Below are 20,715 nucleotides of genomic sequence, written 5' to 3'. Positions count from 1 at the left end.
AAATTTTCGAACAAGTACCCTGTTCCATCGAAGAAGCTAGGAACAGCGGCGTGCGTGTCACGGTATCTCGGATTCATGAATTTTCAAGTACAAACGCGAGTCATCATCTCGAAGCTGACATCACGAGTATCTTGTGGAAGGTCTTCGCGCTCGCAATGATCATGGGAGTCGTATAATCCTCGCAGCCTCGAGATTCCCGAGATACCATACAGCGAAGTAACAGAAATTGAGACGAGGGGAATGAACAGAGATTTTGCATTTATAAGCCTGATTATATTCTTGAAGAGCAATGTCACGAGGATTTGAATGGCTACAGCGATGGGTGCGAGTGTCTGAGCCCGAAATAAATTTTTTCGCGTCACATATATCAGCCTGTAGTATTTTCATCAATCAAGAGGGAAAGAAATTCAGTTTTTGCCACCCTCGCTAACGAGCGCATCGTTTATCATTCTTCGTACTGGGTATCCCTTCTAACTCGCGAATGTTCAAAACAAATGGAACAGGAAAAAAAAGGATCGTGGATATGTTCGGTCGGAAGATCGGGCTCGATTTCTCCCGGAGATTGCAACCCGACGCCGATGGTGCACGTTATCCTTGTTATTACGGGACATAATCGCCTCGGTTATTGCCAATTGCCCTCTGTCGTTGAGTAGATAATCAAGATTACAACGGCTGGGGGAAACTGGATGATAACCTTTCAGTCAGAGAAGCCATTATAGTGGCACACATTTTCTTTTTCCTTTCGTAATTTTTTTTTTTTTTTTACATTACATGCAAAATTCTTAATTTTTTGTGTATTATCAGACGAGAAAAAAAAAAAAAAAAGAAAACACTTGAACTTTGGAACGATTAGAATTTTTTGTGAATCTATAATTATTGTTTACGATTGTTCTGAGCAATGATATGGAAAAAAAGGTATTATCGTGAATGTAATTCGTTGGCGGAAAAATTTGACGATAAACGTGTATTGTAAACGCTTGGAATTCATCGGTTGACAAACAGAGATCTCAGAATGGCTATTAGATTTACAAAATTCAATGTATAAGGATAGTTTTCACCCTCCTTAGGGGTGCGTATATATAGTACTAGGGATTCCATCTATTCTCGGTCTAAAATTGTGATAAATATTCATATAAATCTCATTCAAGAACACTATCTGAAACAACGTTCGCAACACATCCAGTTTTCACCCCATTTTAAAGGTTGTTTTTCGTTTTAATCAATTTTTGACATGAGATTCGCATTCGGCGTTGAAAAAATTAAATTTCGCGACTGAAAGGGTTAAGCAACGCGTTTTTACCAAGGACGATAGACGAAAAGGTGCAGCAATTTATGCTTGCAGGAAGCGTTTTACTGGATTTTCAATATGCATATTTTCATTCCAGGCGTCGAACTTCGTCTCCTTAATTAGCTAAAAATACTGCTGACCTCGTTCTCTAATTAATCATGTAACAAAAGCGCAATTTCACCGTCACTCAAACGTGTTAATTGGCAGTTGATGCTTGATTTTGATTCAGCGTCACATCCGTATTTCGTTACGGCCATTCGAATGGCGGAGGTAACGACGATTACGAGGCAATAACATGGACGGCGATAAGAATCAACCGCGCACACCGAGAGAGAATTACGATCACCGTAACTATATTTTTACTCTGCAGTATAATGGAATAAAACCTCAAACATATTTTTACACTAAGAGCAGCAGGATAATTTATAGCGGCAATGACAATAAATTATGGTTATCCTGACAAAACTCCGATACTATTTGAATATTGCATTCTCGAATATACGGCTTTACTATGCTTGCTATAGTATAACTGTGATAAAATCTTTGCGACAAATTTACTAAACATCTGTTAGGAATCTTTATGCATATACCTACTGTATAATAAATTCACGATACACCTGTTCAGTCGCAAACACTGAGAGAAATTTTTAGTTCCGGTTACCGCTCGGTCCTTAAATATTTTCATTTTTCACCACAATCGAAAAATATAGTTCCGGGTAGAAAATGAAAATTAGTTTTCTAGCCGTTACCGGAAAGTCTGGTATCCGTTACTATTCTTTCTCATTGCCGTCACTCTTGCTATATTTTCTTGCAACCGTTGCGAAAATTTAATGCTCGTGCAAGAATAAATTGACGTTAAAGCCTTGTTTAACTAAAAAAAGTAGACTAAACCTAACAAACTGATTTTGCCTTGCAATTGCCAAAAAAGGATCGACAGTAGCGCAAAATGGTTACGTGTACCTCGTTTTTCGTAATTCCGACAATATTCAAGCACTTTTTTTCAACGATACCTGTTTTACTGAATTTTTCTCCAAGGATTATAATAACGCGATGAATACTCGGTGTACGACTACCTTGTAATAAAAAATAAAATCAATGAATAGTATCGATTCCTTGCCAACCAACCTCCTTAAACGGCACGTGATTCTAGATAAAGTGCGAGTTTTACGTAGGAGAACAATTTTCACGAGTAAGGTGAGGCATAACAATGGATTATCGAATATCGCGAACCGACGAAGAGAACGCGGCGACGTACGTTTAAACACGTTTTTCCAGAGAAAGTCAACGAAGCTACATTTCCGAGCTATTGTCGTCCTCGCATGAATTCATTCCTTCCTGGTGCTACACTGCTGCTGTTATCTTCGCTCGACTGCACCCTTTATCGCACTTATCACTTTACTTCACATTCTGTCCTCACGCCGTTCCATATAACGGAAATTCCATTCGATCGTATATCCGTTGAAAATGGCAGCAATCATTTCGCAACGAATCTTCCTGTTTCCTCGATTACATCGCAGCGATTTCTAAAACTCCGAGAACAAAGACCGGCTTATTTAGATAATTTCACAAAGTTTGCAGGTACGTGGTAAAAAGAGACTCATTTTCTCTTCGTATCTACAATCCAGCGTCGCCGAGAGACGGAACGTTAAAATAAAGGCAAATCAATCCGGACGTTGACGTATCGTTCATTTATTCTGAAATTCGAGCAAATTGATCGTCGAAACATTTTTCTCCATATCGATTGTGCTCTGGGTACTAAAAATAAGCGAATTGATCGAAATGAACGAGCCTGCATTGTATCACGGGTACAAACGACGAATAGGTATTAAATGGTTAACGGACAGTCGTGAGAAGTGGTACTTAAACTTTACTACTCCAGTGCTGACACACTGATCCTGAACAAATATGGGCGTCGGTTTGTCTTTTCTCCGCACCCGCAGCTCTGAATTGTGCAAATAAAAAATGTTCAGAGGGTCAAAGGATGAAAGGATTCACAAGCTGACATATTCGCAGAATGGGAATATAGCGGTGAATATCTCACCGATAATACCTTCGGACCTCTGTCTTACACGCGTTTTGCAGCCTTCCATCGATCATCCTTACATTTTATACCCGTGTTTATTGTACAAGCAGAGGTAAGTAAGTTTTCCGACCCACTTAAGGATGTACAGTACGGTGTACAGTTCGAACGAAAAAGTTCGCAGCGGCAGAACTAACGAACAGATGTTTGAAACCAATAATTGAATTTAGTTTTTATACGTTTTATCGGAAAAGTATTGTATGCTTGATACAAGGGGAAAAAAAAATTAAGAAACGTAAAATTTTATCGAAACAGTTTAGCGACTATCAACTTATGGTCTGAGGAAGCTTATATTATATCGAATTCGTACAGAGAGTTGGTCGAATTCCGACAGATAAATAACAGCTCAACTCGTTCACAAATGAATTTTGCACAGATCGTCTGACCTGGATTTTTGACGAGATGAATATATTTCTAAATAAAACTTTCTTTGTTTTTTGGCATATACGGTATGAATTTTATGCTTCAGTTAATTTTTTCCGGTTGCAATTAAAATACTGTATAAAAATTTCGGTTCAGACGATTTTTCGTGAGTTCGGTAACAGAGAAGAAAAAAAAAGAAGAGGATTTTTTCTCATACTGGATATAGATATTACGCTGTTTTTTTTTTTTTTTTTTTTTTCTTAAAAGAAAAAAGCTGAGTAGTACGGAGACTTCAAAATTGTTAATAAGCTCTGCCTATTCAAAACAGTTTTTTTTTCACATTGTTTAGACCTAATTAAACTCGAGTAACCTGACTTTAATTCGTTCGGTCTTTATCTGATAACTCCTTCGATTGGACATTGTTTAAACTGAACTGTAAACCTGATAAATCTTGAGCGAAGCTTCGAGTACTCGTAGCTGCAGCTTGAAGGCAAGTTGCAGTTCGAAGATTTACCCTTTTTGAAACTTTTCCCAAGTCCATAAATTTCCATACTTTAAAGTTCGCGCAAAATTACGATATGAATCAGACCGAGATTGAATTGACCGTAAAAAGTAAAAAAGAAAAAATCAGGTATTCCCTGAACGATGTTCCACGAGAGTTGGAGCATCTTCTTCAATTTCCGGTTTTATCGTTAGCTGCATTCCCCCTCCATGACTTTCAGAAAAGCAATAGCGTCAACGATTCTCGATGCAGTCTAAAGCGATGCCGAAACGAATAATCGTTTCTTCCTCTTCGTTCCGTCATCTCGGCGTATGATATAAATAGTAGGACTTTTCAACCCGCGCGCATTATTGGCTGTAAAAGAGCATGGAAATCGAGTTACGCCGTATCAATTCATCGTCTAAAGCAGCCTAGTCATCAAATATTCGAAGCAGGAGCGTCGTGAGGTTTGTACCGGAAGTTTAAAAATATTCCGGTGTATTAATTATGCCAAGAGCCCCATCCTTGAAAGCGTCATCACCAAGGATCCTTTCCGCTCCGAGGCTCGGATCCTTGGTGCGAATTATTATACTCGGTGCAAACAACGAGATCAATATTCGAAGGGAGCGCGATCCTAAATCAAAGGAAAGCGATACTCGATTCTCTTTCCAATCGTTAACCGCTTTTTGCATCTCCGGGCAGAAAAGACATCGGATATATCGTCCGTGACACGATGATATTGTCATGGTTGCTCTGCGGCGGCGATTTAACGCAGCTGAAATTTAATCATCTTTATGTAACCTCGGGTTCAATTTTATATCCGAATCTTCTCCTCTCCGTGAATTTAGGGAGAAAAATTTCACGATAAAAGATGACACCATAGATTTTTGCATTTGCACTTCTTGACGTTTGGTTAGCGGTAAGGTGCAAACTGTAACTCTGTGACAAAAACATCCAAGGAGTTTTTTTCACGTTACTGGATTCTCTACATGTGCACCTTTGAAAAAAAAATTTGTGATTCAATTTAAGGGGTTTTATTGTAATTTTAATACCTTGGATCGGAGTACACCTTAAGCTATAACTCTAGGAGAAATGTTTCACTGAGCATTTTTATTCCCTTTTCAATTCTCTACATGCGTATTTATTTTGCTTGCAAACGTATTCAAAGGTTTTTTTTTTAAATTCCATTCTTTTTTACTTGCTTTATAGGAAAGTTCTTCTTTCTTTTTCATTTTCTTCAATCGTAAATTCGAATTTTTCGAATTCGGTTTTTTTTTATATAAATACACATCTAAAAACAAAAAAATATAACAGGCCCAATCCCACTTTCTTACGATGAAAAATGTCATTATTTCTGGACGTACAATTTGTAACTAAAAGAAAAAAAAAAAAAGATACTACGAATTTAGAGAACTGAAAGAAGACAAAAATGCTCATTGAAAGATTTCTCCTAGAGTTATAGTTTAAAGTGCACTGCCATCCAAAGTATGAAAATTGTAATAAAACCCCCTAAATTGAATCGAAATTTTTTAATTTTTTTTTTGAAAAATGCCCATCTAGAGACTCTAATAACGTGAAAAAAAAAACCTCGGATATTTTTGTCTCGGATTTATAGCTTGCACGTTAACGCTTACCAAACGTTCAAAAGTGCAGATGCAGAAATTTTAAGGGTTATCGATACTCAGGAGAACCTGGCCGAATCAATTTCGGATCAAAGTTTCTGCGAAAAATTTAAAACATCCTTCGAACGTTCTTCAAAATTGTAAGATTCACAGTGATTTTTAAATGACTTTGCTTCTGCACACCGTAACAGCGTAATTAATTATTGACAGTAGTTTCCAACTTCTGCGACGCATTCGCAAAGCGATTTTTTTCAAAAATCTCCCCAGAAAGCCGCAGACCTTGTTTACAAAAAAAAAAAAATGCGAACACGTCTTTTTTACTTCAGGTTGTTGAATCGCGAAGCTCACGCCAAAAAAGATGTAATATTCTCCTAAAATTTATTTCCGATGAAAATATTTCAGCTGCATATATTTACGACCAGGTTCGCCAGAAATAGAAACACGGGTCGATGCAAATTAGTGTCAAGTGTAGCGCTCCAAGACCTGAGATGCTACGTGTAGGTACCTCATACTCGGTAAATTACAAAATACAAACCGGACAAATTTTTCATTACTGGGCAAACGATTGTTTAATCCAAGAATACCACCAGCTTAGACAAAATTTCGATAGTTCGGTGCAGATTTCGGTCCACATCGTTGAGTAATTTTTTAATTCTGCTCTAATCCATTGTCAGTCCGCATCACCGGATTCAATCAACCGTGTTTCGTTTATAAAATTCCCACATTTCGGGCGTTTTACGATTCGTTTTGTACTCCCGAGCCTGATCAAAGTTCTTTCACTTGCGTACTATCAGTCACACTCGGTGCATGCAGTTGATTGTTCGATTCAGGCTTTACAAATATGGCATTGAACCATTCGAAAACGTATCATTCCATTTTTTTCTATTCGCGTTCTCGCACAATCGTCAGACACAACGTTTTGAGTCGTAGCGGTAAGTATTCTTAAAACTTTCAGGATATTTCTTTGCGGTCTTATGCTAATTCGGATGATATACTAGTAGATTTTCAATACTCGAGAGTAATTATTGCGATATAATGTAAATTGTTATTGGTAAAAACAAATTGAATGAAGAAAATTGTCAAAATTTAACGAATAATTCATTTTTGAGAAAGTTATCCCTCTACGCGTATGCATGCTTGTTAATAAATTGTAAGTTCTTGGGGTCACTGATGACGAATCTGAAAATGGATTTATAAATTTCAAGATGTGGATCCAATAAGACGGACGAAAATTTCAAATTCGACCAGAAAAAACTGAATTCAAATTTTGAAAATTCATCATGGCAAATCCAATCAACGGCTCAGAAAACCTCTGAACGCAGTTTTCAGATCCTATTTAATCAAATTAAAAATTTTTGTACACGATGTTAGATCCACCATCTTGAATTTTTTAAATCTGATTTCAGATTCGTACTGACCCCAAAACCCGTAGAATACAATTTTGTTACATCAGTCGACTCGGCACAATGACGTGCGACTAAAAGAGTCAAACGTCTCTTCACTCGATGACCGAAGGTGATGATCGATATACGGAATAGACTGTTTCTCCCTGTATAGATGTTCACATGAAAATGTCGACAGGTCCTCCAATTATGTCGAATAAAGCTGTGTGTTACCTCTTGCCCTTTGGCCCAGTAATTATTTGGGCCATGTCGCTACGTCGGCACGAACTATCCAGCCTGCTACGTGCCTCTTTAGAGGCCTGGAAAATTAACCAGGTCTAGATGGGTGGCCGGGGTTGGTTATAGAAAATTTTTAATCAGTCTCCAAACGTTCTACCGCAGCCACGAGGGTGTATTACCAAATTACAAGTCGGGCGTCTAGCCAGTTGGGAATGAACAACAATTCACAGATTTCAAAGGCGGGTGAATTCGATTTTTTGGAATTTCGTCTCCCCCAACAACCAGCAAGAATTAGTAAACGTTTGAGTGAAAAATTTCAGCCTGGCAATTTTTAGAAGCAAAGTAATTCTTACCGATCTTTGGGGCGGAGTCGAAACTTGAAGTAAAGAAATCAAAACCTTGACGAAACATCAAAATTTCGGAAGGTCCGAAACCCGACATTCGAAGTTCCAAAAATGCAATAATTAAAAAATATAAAACTCCGAAATATCGAAATTCCAAATGATCAAAGACTTTCAGTTCTGTGAATTTATGTTTTGGATTTGCCATACTTTTATTTTCGGAATTTTACTCTATCGAAACTTAATTTTTTGGCATTTTGCTCTAACGGAACTTTAATTTTCAAAACCTTGCTCTATCTTAACTTGAATTTCGAAACTTTGAGCCATCGGCGTTCCGACCGTTCGAAACTCTGTTGTTTCTTCAAAGTTTGACTTCTTTACTTCAAGTTTCGCCACCAAAGAATTCGGAATTAGGTGCTTTCGGAACTTTTCAAAATCGGAACTTCAACCCCATCCCTGATCTTTCATACATTCTCCAGCAAACTTTACTCCGTACGATACAACCAGCTGTCTTTTGTATTGAGCACGCATGAAACATACACTTTCGTTCAAAACTTCGTGGAGTGCTTCCTTTTGACATATTATGAGCGAAAAATCCCGGTTCTTGGTTAACGAGCAAATGGGAAAAATGAAGGAAAAAATACCGTTCAACTTTTCTGAGAGAAGAAAGAAGGGAAAACGTTTGAGCCGGACGTTGGCGGCAGACTTCTCAGAAATTTGGCGTCAAAATTAAATTACTTTGATATACACGTTTGTCAGAACGGCGTAAAGAGAGAGAGAGAAGAAAAAGATGAAGAAACTAATACCAGTGAGGATGAATTATGAAAGAAAATTGTTCCGCCTCCGCAACTCGATACGCGCCAAAACACTCACACGGTCAAATCATGGTGTTCACCTTCACGATATTTCGCCACCTTACAACACCGTGATTCAAAATTTCGTGAACCCCTACACGTGACCTTACCTTACGAGATTAATTTTATGAAAAAAGGTAAGTCCCTTGCTTGCCGATAATTAGGTCGTTCAATGTTGAAGGTGGTTGTGAAATTAGCGTCAGATTTCTCAGCTAATTTCACCAAATGGCTCATTTCCAGATGGTCAATCATCATGTATATATATATACATATATATAGGCATGTATATATGAGGCAGGTTGTTTTTTTTTCCATTTTTTTTTTCTCTGTTCTTACGTATTCTTCGAAAATTCAGTTTTTAACATCGAAGCAAGCCTCGTGAAATCGGACAACGGTAGTAAAATTCTAAAAGGTGACTTATCCGGTTTGAATATTGCAAACACTCTAACCGAAATATCTCGCTGTTTTTGGTTTCATTTTGTAGATAATCTAACATTTTATCAAAAAGGTCGAGACTAATGTAGATAGATATACGTGTAGGTATGCTAACGTTTGAAGTTGAGTGCATTGAACAAATGAATTAAGCCGCTTGTTAACTTGTAAATTTTCATTTCATTCGTGTTATAAACTGATAAGAATTATGCTAGGCAAACTATTTCATGGGAAATTATATCATCTACATAATACGTCTCTTCATTTTCTCTCTATCTTTTATCGCTCACTGTACAGTTCGTCGATAGGAGAATTTTTTCATTTTAACTCACAGAAACTTTTCTAATTCATCTAAGTTCCACCATTTTGAAACGTAGCGAAACACACTGGAATTAGGCTATCGGATAATAATCCCTTTCTATCTGAATAATGAAACTTTACCACCCACTTTGTTCTTCATTCATTTATTCATTGTACTCGACTTTGAATGTTCGTATCGAAGACAAGACGACCACTTACAATTAGATGTATGTTAGTCTCAACCTTGTTGTAGAAAAATTTGACTAGCTACAAAATGGAACGAAAAACAGTTTCCGAACTTGTATAGTTTTCGAGATGATTCGGTTTGAGTGTTTGAAAAATCCTTAAGCTATTAAAATTCTACTTAGTTTGAGGTTGAAAATTAAATTTTCGAAGAATACGTCAGATGGAAAAAGAATAAAGTTAGAAAAACAACCGGCCGAATACACATGTAATTATACAACTTTGTCAAACAACGAACGAATCGATTAGACCAAATTTGTTTACATCTGATAAAAAAAATTGGCAAGAATATTCAAACATTTGCATTGATAGTATAACTTCTACGGTTGTGTTTTGTATGTATAAGTACTCTTGGTTGGTTAGTTTGACTGCCTCAACGCGAAGCAACGATAAATTTCTCGGATAACGATCTACGGGGATATCTTCTAATCACTTTGATCTAAACTCGTCTACCGTTTCCACGAGGTGAGGGAGTGTCATACCCAGGTGTCAACCTTTGGCAAACGGTGCAAGTTCGCCTTGACCAAAGTGAATGCCAGTGACTTAATGACTTTGTAATCACACTTTATACCGTAGAAAAAGAAATACAGTCGATTGATGACTTTCGGAAATCGTTTGGTTATTTGATTTCAATATTCAGGGTTTCAAACTAGGTACAATGAAAAAAAAAAAAAAGGACTGAACTGCATGAACAGAGGTCATTTTTCACAAAAATTACTTTAATTTTAGTTATGAAATTAAAAAACGTTGACACGAATATCACTTCCCGATGATTTGTGAACCGCGTCAAGACATATTTCATCGAAACTTTCTACGTATCCACGAGGAAAAGTTTTCTTGGTCATGAATTATTGGCTCCTGTGCCATCTTAAATGAAATTAGACGAACTCGTAAGTTTATGCGAACACTCGCGACGATGTTGAACCATTCTTATGAGTAACGGTTGCAATAATATATTAATTGCAATAGAGCGGTGGTTACTATTTTTTGACAGTTAATAGTCTCAATAGTTTATATGTTTAACAGGCTGTCATTCTCTGCTTATAATATGCAAGATATTCGTATAAAATATGTATTTATATGTATTCGCTTGTTTTACAATAAATAATTTCATTACGAGTGAGCTCTTATTTTCGCAATTAGCCAAAGTTGTCTGGCACCCCTGATCGAAATGTCAGTTATAAAAATGGATCATCGATAACGGTATAAGACGGGTCTCTAAATAATGAATTGGGATCGAAGAGCAGAGAGCTGGCTCGAGATAAAACGATAGAAAATTTCACCGTGTCGATGATTAATGCGCGTATCAACGTTCATCTCGGGGACGAGTTGGAGGATAAATATTAAATTCGTGAATTCTCGATTGCAGGATCAGCCGGTCGGATGAAACGCTTAAACTTCACGGATTATAGATCATACAGTCCCCTAACATAAACCACAACGGCTCTCCGAGAAGCGGTACGACTTTAAGGATGACCCTTAAAATCGCAGAAGACGGCCTCTTCTACCCTCCTAATCGTAACATGCATCGTGCTCCAGACGGTCGGGTTCACCGAATCGTCCCTAAAGTTTTCCCTTCGAGACGAAATGTCTCTGTTACACAACCCGGTCTGCTCGTACTTCACACCAATAAAATCTTTTTACCACGCGCTATTTTCACCTTCGACCTTGTACGTTACTCTGCTCCGTTCGCTTCTACCTGCTATGAAGACTTGACGAAATTTCTTCCTTTTGTCAAGGTCATGCAGTATTCCTACCCTTACCGACCGAGCAAACTCGCCATTTTTTTCTTCCTATGCACGACCTTAATTTATGATTGATGGAAAAGGGCAGCGTTGAAATTCCGCGATTCAGAAAACGCGGAACAATTTCACGGCTGGAGGAAAAGTCGGATCAAGAACGAACGCTTTCAACGTAAAATTTCAAAAGAATACCGCAACCGAAATTATACTGTGACGCTTTTTATTCAAGTGGCTTACAATTACCGAGTTCACCAGCCATAAACAAGTGCAATTCTGTTTTCGAATCAAGAAGCTTGACCGAATTACAGTTCGCGCGCAAATTACCTCTCGTCTTGAGGATATTTACGTTTTCGATGAAAATTGGAATTGATGGAAACAGACTTTTGTCCAATCCGATGGGACGTTTCTGCGGTATCGAAGAATTATTTTCAGATGTTCCGCGATTTAATATGGAAAATAATTCTCGTTCCAATATCGGAAGCCTTGAGCCATTGATTTAACGATGAATGCAGGATCAAAAATGTGTGTATAAACAAAAACAGGAGAAAATAAGAATTGTTTAACAAGTTAAATCTTATTTTATAAAGAATCTTTGTGATACAGATAAAACATTGAAGCGTTAAAATTCAACGCTAAACGCCAAACGATCGTTAACGTCAGAGAAATTACGTTATTATTCTAATACTGATGAATCCATATACACATTTCTTCCGATTCGAGTAAAAGATAGCGCATTTTATTCGCAAATATATTTCTTACAAATTGTTTGCAGCAGATTTGTTTCTCTAGTTCTGTCGACCGGTGAAAAAAATAATCGACCCTTACGTATAATAACAACTAGTGCTAACATTTACAGATCGTAAAGTTACGATTCAGAAAAAAATACAATATTCTTATCCGAAATCTAATAATTCGAAAGAATTGCCGATAATTCATTTACGAATAAAATATGAGCTACAGCTTATAAGAATTGAACAAGTGATATGAATTTTTTGTGTTTATAAATTTATTACTACATGACGGATTTGACTTTTTTTTAGCTCAATTCTGAGCTATAAACAAGCTTCAGTGAGACCTTTTAAACATTTCTTCTAACAAGTTTTCATACCTAAAGTTCCAACAGGAAGTTTCATGGGGAGAAAATCATGGCTCAAAGTATTTTATATTAATCGGTTCGGATTATTTTCATTATTGTAAAAAAGGATAATTTCAAATCGTATAAGCGATTTAGAATCATGGTTTTTAACGTGCTGTACAAGGTGACGTCACACCGGTACGCATTTTTCAAATCTGCAGTAGTTATCCGTTTCAAAAATTACTTATTTCAATGATGAGGAAAGAAAACGCACAACCTGAAATTATTTTTCCTCCAAATTATCAAAGTGCCGAATCTAAAAAAAAAAAAAAAAAAAAAAAAACGAAAAAACCCATCAACTTCCATATTCTCGGATGATTGACTTGAAGAATTTTTCTGGACTTTGGTTAAAAACGCGTGTGTGCGTGACTGCTTACTTATATACAGAAGGCTCGAGGTAAAAGGCGAGGCGGTAAAAATCGTTGAAAATATATTTATAAATTTCCCAAGAGAATCTCCTACCGGGCTGTTGTTGTACCAATATATACGTAGGTACGCGGCGAGATTGCACGCGATATAAAAAAAGCGCGGGCCAGCGGTCTGAGAGAGAGAGAGAGAGAGAGAGAGAGAGCGAGAGAGAGAGAGAGAGAGACAGAGGGACGAAAAGAATCCTGGAAACATACGCACGCACAACGAAGCCAAAACATACGTGAAGTGAAACCTTCGCAAGTACGGTAAAAATGTACAAATCACATGATATCGAATTTTGAAAAGACAGATCAAAAAACTGTATTGCAGAATTATTAAAACATCGAAAAGTCAGAATCTAGAAAGGTCGAAGTGTACGCGTATAGGGAATTCCATGCGAAAACAGCCAACGTCTGACTTTCAACATTTTTGATTTTGTTCAAACTTTTTTCTGCAATCATCTCAACTCTGAAATAGTAACCTAAATTATTTCATATGTTTTGTTCAACCGGTTGATTATGTATAAATATTGAGAGTGATTTTGTGAAGGATCTTTTTCAAAATTCCCAATTTTTGCATTCTCAAAAACTGCATTGTCTTTTTCAAAATTCCGTTTTATGACCGGCCAATTTTTTTCAATTTATTTCACTTTTCGACGCCCGTTTTTGATCCTCAAAAGTGTCACTTTAAATGGCCAACTTCGGAACTGACTTATAAAGTCTTTATACCACAGTTCTGACTTATGTTTCGCAGGCGAAACTCGGATCTCAACACTGGCGTCAAAGTGATTATTTCGATCCTTTTCCGGAGCAAATTTAGTACGGCTGGAATAATAATTTCAGTACTCGGTTTCGGCTCGCCTACACTTTGTACGTTAAATTATTATTATACTATAATCAACTGAAAAATTTTTCAAACTGTCTGAAAATTCCCGAAAAATTCTTAAAACTGCCATTTTTCACTTGCAAATTTCTCGACACCGATTTCACGATGAATTTGATATGCCAAAAAGTAAAAAATCGTCAAAAATCGCTGCGTAGTGGAATCGATCTAGAAATATTCTGAGTGAGAAATAAAAATTTTGATAATTTATTCGAGAATTTTTAGAAAGTTCAAACAACATTTTAATTAACCAAAAAAAAATTGAAAGTGCTGAAAACAAAAATGGAAAAATAATCGGCACATCATGGGCCCGGTTTTGAAACGTTTGAAATAGAAAATACAGTTTTTGAGAATGTTGAAAGAATTTAGAAAAAAGACCTTCTTCAAAATAACTCTCAATATTTATAAATACTTGAGCAGTTGAATAAAAAATCTGAAAAAATTCAGGGTACTGTTTCAAAGTTCGTTCAATTGGAGAAAAATTTTCAATCAAAATCAGAAATTTCGAGGGTCAGACGTTGGTCGGGTTCGAATGGGACCCGATAAATAAATAAAAACCATAATTATTCAAAATCGTTACATAATGAACAAGAGTTTAAATCGCAGGATTCTTCCTACGCTTAGATCTTCCGTAAAACAGGTATTGAACCTTTTTTTCCATAAGCTTTGACGTTTTGAACATGTAACTGAAAAAAAAAAACTTCCGCACCTAGCTCCCCGTTTTCCAAAACTCCCTTCCCTTCCCCGCGACATTTCTCCACGCGATCATCTTTTCCGCTCACCTCTCGCCGTCGTCGTTGAAGGCATAGTCGCCCAGGATGAGGTCCCGCAGCCGGTACCTCGGCGGCAGGATCAGAGGAAGACAGGGATCCGGCTCCGCCATCCCGCAGGAAGTGTCCAGGGCGACGGGGCCTTCCTGGCCCTCGTCTCGGGTCGTCGCCCTCGAGTAGGCCCCGCCGTTATCCGGGGCACCTCGAAGGATCGTGCTGATTACAGCCACCTTAACTGGCCGCGATAAGACTCGTCAATTTGGACCCCGCGCACTGTCCAACTCAGCATCACTTGGGTCCGCCGATTTATCGCGAGGCTTACCGATTATTGTTATTAACTGAGGCGATGAGTGGAATTTAGTATCGGCTCGATGGGTCTTAGCTCTGTTTTTGGGAATCGACGAGCCGCGCGAACGGAACTGACGAATGGATGCTTTTCCTTGGAGCCGACTGAGGATCGAATGTCAATTTAATGGACATTCAAACGTTGCTCTCGATTTTATTTGCCGAAGAATTTTCACGAGGACGTGCGACGGAGTTGAACGGGGGAAAAAGGAAAGGCCCGTTTTCAACTTCTCGTGTCTCTGTTGTCAGAGAACAAAGGAAGACATTGTAATCACCCTGATAATGAAAAGTTGAGCTTTCGCTGGATCTCCACGTTTTGAAGTTTAGACAATTACCCCGAATAATTTTCGGACGAACGTCTGTGTGTATGCGTGTATGTATGTACGCATGTGACCAATTTTTTTTTACGACGATATATCGAGAAACGAGTTACGGGATATCAATGATTTTGGTCTCAATCGACGCGGCTTTGCTAAACTTAGAACTGATTAGATTTTCGCTCTGATCGGATTGGTAATTTTTCGATTATTCAAATAACAAAATTCCAAAATGTCAAATAAAAATGACGATATCTCGAGAACGGTTGAATGGATTTGAATGAAATTTGGTACCGTTAGGTTTTTTGCATCGCTAATCGCGAATCTAAGCTCAGATTTGCAAAATTTAAATCGGCGTATTCAATAATCCGAAAAAAAACCTAAAAACATTTGGATATTGATGAAAATTGGTACTCGTCGGTTAGTTGGGTGGCTGACCACGAATCTGAAGTCAGGTTGCCAACTCGAAAATGGCGATCCAACGTGGTGGAAAAAAATCTAAAAATATTCCGATTTCGGTGAAAATTGGTAGGCGGAGGTTTTTCGAATTAGCGATAACGAATCCAAGGTCAGACTTCGAACATTTGTAATGATGGATGTATTACAGTGGTACAAAATAAAAGAAATCGTCATGTTTTCGCGTAATACGATGTTCGAGGGCTTTAAAATCGTTTATCACGCATCTGAATTTGTAGTTCGAAATTCGAATTGGTTATTGTTCTTTATTTTTCTCTATGAACTTGGAACCCGCAGTGCGAGAACGGGAAGTTCGAGGACTGGCTAACGTCTGTTCTAAAGCTGCTTGTTAATTCTGTTATCGCGCCGAAGAAGGTGGAAAAATGTCGATCGATCGAATTGGGTTAACGTGGAAACGAATTCGTACCACAGACATGTTCGATCTACGCGCAGGAGAATACAATCGAGTTGCGTGCAAGGTGCAGAGAAAGGAACGGAGAGGAGGAAAAACAAAAGGCGAAGAAACTCTTGGGAGTAAACCTGTGTAAGAGAAGTTGAGGTACGAATGGGAATCTTTCTAACGATCCGAGGAAGTAGTTTCCGCCGCACGGAATTCAGACATAAAACCAACAGACCGACGGATTGAGGTGAAGCGGAATTGATGCACCTGCATGCATCCAGAGAGAATTCGGGGTACAGGAAGATCGATGTCCCGGGGGATGATAATAACCGAAGGCGTGTTGAATAACGGGCGTGAGTTGATTTGTCCGTTGCTCGAATCTTCGAACTCTGTAACATCAACGTAGCTATGATAGTCGAAAATTGGGACAAATTTTTAGGCACGTGTGTTTTGAAAATAACGGACAAATCGGTTCAGCGGTGGAAGCTTGATTGAAGATAAGAATTAAAAGAGGACTTTAATAAATGGCATGCATTTTTCGAAAAAGAATATTTGCTGTAGAAAATATTGGCTTTTTCATACAACTGCGTACCTATTTTCTAAAAAATTGATTTATTTATTTTTTTTTCTTTTCAAATATGGTACTTGCAGCCCTCTTTAATTCTCAACTTCCATTACACAGGCCTGCGATGATTTTCCCACGACAAAACTGAGTAGTAATTTCGGTAGGTGTTAGGTACGAATCCGTTAAAAAAATATTTAAAAAATTCCGTCACTTAGATTTTCTGAGAATTGTTTCTTTCTGCTTTCTCAGTACTACCAGAGTTAAATTTTAAATTTCTGAGTTAATTATACGTATTAATGGTAGTTTTGATATTTAAATATTCATCTACCCTCACTAGTTGTTGTTTATGGTGATTTTAAGCATATTCTCAAGCTACGTAAGTACAAGAGAAAAATGTTTAACAGGAGTTTCGACGAAACTAGAAAAAGATATTACAAGTCTTTTTCATTCATCTCAAGTCTTGTTACAAAACTAACGCTGTTCATTTTATAACCAGACATTCAGTTTTATACTGGTTGTATTTTATTGTTTCGTAAAAATTGTTAAAAAATCTGTAATTCTGCATATCTTGCTTAAAAATAAATCTCTATACGCTGTAAAAAATAACTAGCGCTATATTTTACTTCAACGTACCAAAATACCTAAAAAAAAAAAAAGTGAGGAAATTGGAAGTTATATTTCGCAGGCCTGTGTTATCAATTGACGACACGAACGGGATGAAAGAAAGTTTCGGCAAATCCTCCGAGCCTCGATGTACAATTTCGTCTCTCACGTCACGGCAACGGGTTGATTATAAAAATCGTCAGAAAAAAACCGTAGACACATAACAATCGTCCGACCGTTGATTGAAGTAGAAATAATCAAAGTCGCTTGAATCGCGTCGCGTCGCGGTCACCGAAATATTCGTCAATCAATATCGCGTTACGTCACGTTGTGTATTATTATCGGCAGGTGTTCCGATTCGTCGGTATCACTCGCGCACTCACCTTGTTCTTAGAATGCCGAATACCGAATCGTTGTAACCTTACCGAAAGAATGAAAAATCACAAACACACAACCGCACAACTGGAAACTCTTCACTGATTACACGCATCTGTTGATCGCCTTGAAATTTCCCCCTCCCCGCTGTAAGAACGTGACCTTTTTGTAGAGTAGAAACAAACAAAAAAAAAAAAAAAAAAAACAAAAAAAGAAAAAATAAAAAACCCCATCGTCGACGTCGTCGAACAACGTCTTCGCAGTCTCGCGTTTCCTCCGCGACTGAACGGTCTCGATTTTCAACTCTTTCCCGATTTTCACCCCTCGACCAGTGTCGGGGCGCAAGCTCACGTGCGGCGAGTTTTTACGAAATCTTTGTACCTCTCGATAAGATCCGGAGGATCGGACGTCGGCGTCGCGACGCTTGCGGCACGTGGATCAAGAATGCCGGGAGACGGAGGCCGCGTCCAGGCGAACTCGACGATGCCTCGCGTGTCAATGACGGACGAAACGCGGCGAGTCTCTCGGCGTCGCGACGCTGACGCCGCCCGCCACCCCCCCCCAATTCCCCCCTTTTCCACCTTATACCACCCCCGCATATCCGTCAGACGTTTATTATTCATTCCCGCGACAAATACCGCTCTACTTCCCGCAACGTAAGGGAGTTCTTGAGGGCGTTTTTCAACGCTACTAATTGATCGTTCAACTTCTTTTTCATTGCGATTTCTCTCTCTTTCACCCTTTCGAGGTGTGTTGCGGAGGCAACTCGGAAAAGCTGGAGACGTGAAACCCGAGCGCCTTTGCCCGGCGATTTATTGTTTGAATAACAATTCGGTGTTTGAATGAAAAAATTTCATGCATATCCTTAAACCTACGACTCGTGACTCCATGGAGTCCGAACGAACCCCGCGTGAACTTTCAACTTTTCACTCTTAGAATGGGTTTTTCATTAACTAAATGTAAACTAAATCAGATTTATCGTAGATCGTTCTCTTCCTTGTGAAAACGAAAGAGGAAAACCATGCATGAGAAAGTCTGTTTAACGGCATAGGGCCGGTCTCGCGATCAAGAAAAACCCGGGGTACGTTCGAACCCCGGTCATGCGTTTCAAGGTGAAAAAAAATAAAGTCATGAGTTGTAGGGATAATATGCGCGTAACGAGTATGTGGAAAAAAAATGAAAATAACTTGAAGGTAGAAATTTTTTCTCTTCGTTCTTCCATTAAACGAAAATTTAAGGAGATTGAAATTTACGGTCACATTATATGAAAACACCCACACACTTATTATGTCTAAATAAATATATATATACACGTATTTGGATGGTTCGAAAAGAAAAGTTTTTTTTTTTTTTTTCACTTTTACACCCTCAAATATTAGCGTGTGGTAGAAAAAAGAAACCTCCCAAAACATGAGTTCTTTAGCTCAAGTCCAGCAGGTCACCTTATATAATTTCTATTTCCCATTCGTTTGACATAGAAAAATTTTAGTTCTCGTTAAAAGTTTAAATACTCGGTAAACTGATATATCTGTATACATTTTTTGTTATTCCTATCATTCCGATAAGTGACGGTTGGATGATCAACGTTCAGAAAATCGACATCCTCGTCCTATAACTTTGTTAGTTTCAATTTTTTATGCATCTTGAGTAGTCTTTAATTTAAAACCTTTGTAACATAAGAAAAAATTGGCGGTTACGACCTTCTGTTTTCATCGTTTTTTGGTGTATACTTGCATCAATGGAAGGTAGTTGTACCTGCTTAATATACGACCTTTGACCTTTACATTTTCAAACGCATGGTTTCAGTTGCGTTATAAGTTTTGATCATTTTCAGAGTGAATGGTAAAAAAACAAAGTTGTACGCTCATTTCCCACTAAAATCGCATTTTTGGCGGTTACGACCTTTTGCCATCAGACACACGATATATATATATACATAAATAAATATATATATATATATATATTATATATATTGTATACGAAATTCAATTGGTTATAAATTCGCAATTATATTTTTTTTACGAAAACGAAACTGTACGAGCAGATCGTTTTGTAAATTTCTGCTTTACGCTCATACAAAAATTGTTTTGTTTCTTTTCATTGCAGCGGAATACCAATTACTATTTATTTTTTCTTTTTTTTTTTCACAGACGCGATCGCGAAACAAGTCACTTCTTATTCACTCCCATGGAGACGTGAATTATTTCTGACCGAAGAAAACGTGATAATATAAAAATGCAAACATTTATTAATTTATTATAGAAACATAATTCATTCGATTACGAAAACACGGTGAGAAAGATGATGCCGGTCTTGTAAAGAGGGACAATTTTTTCGCCGTTGATCAAAATATTGTCGGTTCAGCTGCGTCGACTGTAAGACGGGGTAGAGCTTTCTTTGTTGCTGGTAAAGAAAAACCCGGATAGTAAAGATAGACATTAGTTAATTATTAGTTAACATTAGTTAATTAAATATCAATTAGATTGTACGAAACTTTTATCTAAAGTTCACTTACAGAACACGAAGGCGCGAAAGGCTTGGATAAAGAAGTCAAAACAAGCTTACAAAAATTAAAATCGGATCGGAATTTTTGTTTGGAGACGACTTGTCGGAAAAATTGCGAAACGCGAAATTGCTCGAGGAGATAGAGTTGCCTTTGAAGCCCTTGGCACCAGCTAAAATGCCTTTCTCGGGAGCTTCTTCATTAGGAAACTGGCGAAGCCGGCCTGTCAGAAATTCATATAACCCTCGGACGGGCAACAAATTGAAAAACAATTACCGTCAATTCTAATCGAAGAACCGAGGCTTCCAGAAAACCTGGCACAAAAACAATAACGGTGAGTGCAGGACGTTAAAGATTATTTTTTCACGGCTCGATCCGACATTACAACAGATTAATTTGTTTTGGGCGTAATTAAAGGTTGAAAATTAAAATTTATAAAACCACCTCATCGGTCTTTTGTGCACGAAGCGTTGTCGTTTGACAAGTTTACGGAATCTGATTATGGCGAAGTCGTAAATCGGTTCGTTATGTTAGACTTAATTTCGATTTGTTTGCCGTGCGGTGGTAAATTCATTTCTAATTATTTAG

General features: G+C 37.8%; 1 protein-coding gene across 1 annotated transcript in view; it reads right to left on the bottom strand.

The window, feature by feature from the left end:
- The window catches only part of LOC124298902 (potassium channel subfamily T member 2), a 170,162-nt gene extending 152,412 nt beyond the window's left edge, over positions 1-17,750 (bottom strand). Inside the window, exons 1-2 of the mRNA XM_046751537.1 lie at positions 17,633-17,750; positions 14,576-15,147 (exon numbers count right to left, since the gene is read on the bottom strand). Coding sequence (XP_046607493.1) covers positions 14,576-14,676 — 101 coding nt within the window. The 5' untranslated portion in view covers positions 14,677-15,147; positions 17,633-17,750. The remainder of the gene's footprint in view (positions 1-14,575; positions 15,148-17,632) is intronic.
- Positions 17,751-20,715: the final 2,965 nt, after the last annotated feature.

The sequence above is a fragment of the Neodiprion virginianus genome, chromosome 2 (genome assembly GCF_021901495.1).
Source record: "Neodiprion virginianus isolate iyNeoVirg1 chromosome 2, iyNeoVirg1.1, whole genome shotgun sequence".
Taxonomy (NCBI): domain Eukaryota; kingdom Metazoa; phylum Arthropoda; class Insecta; order Hymenoptera; family Diprionidae; genus Neodiprion; species Neodiprion virginianus.
The sequence above is the reverse complement of the archived record's forward strand: the minus strand, read 5'-3'. Positions and strand labels throughout refer to the sequence as shown.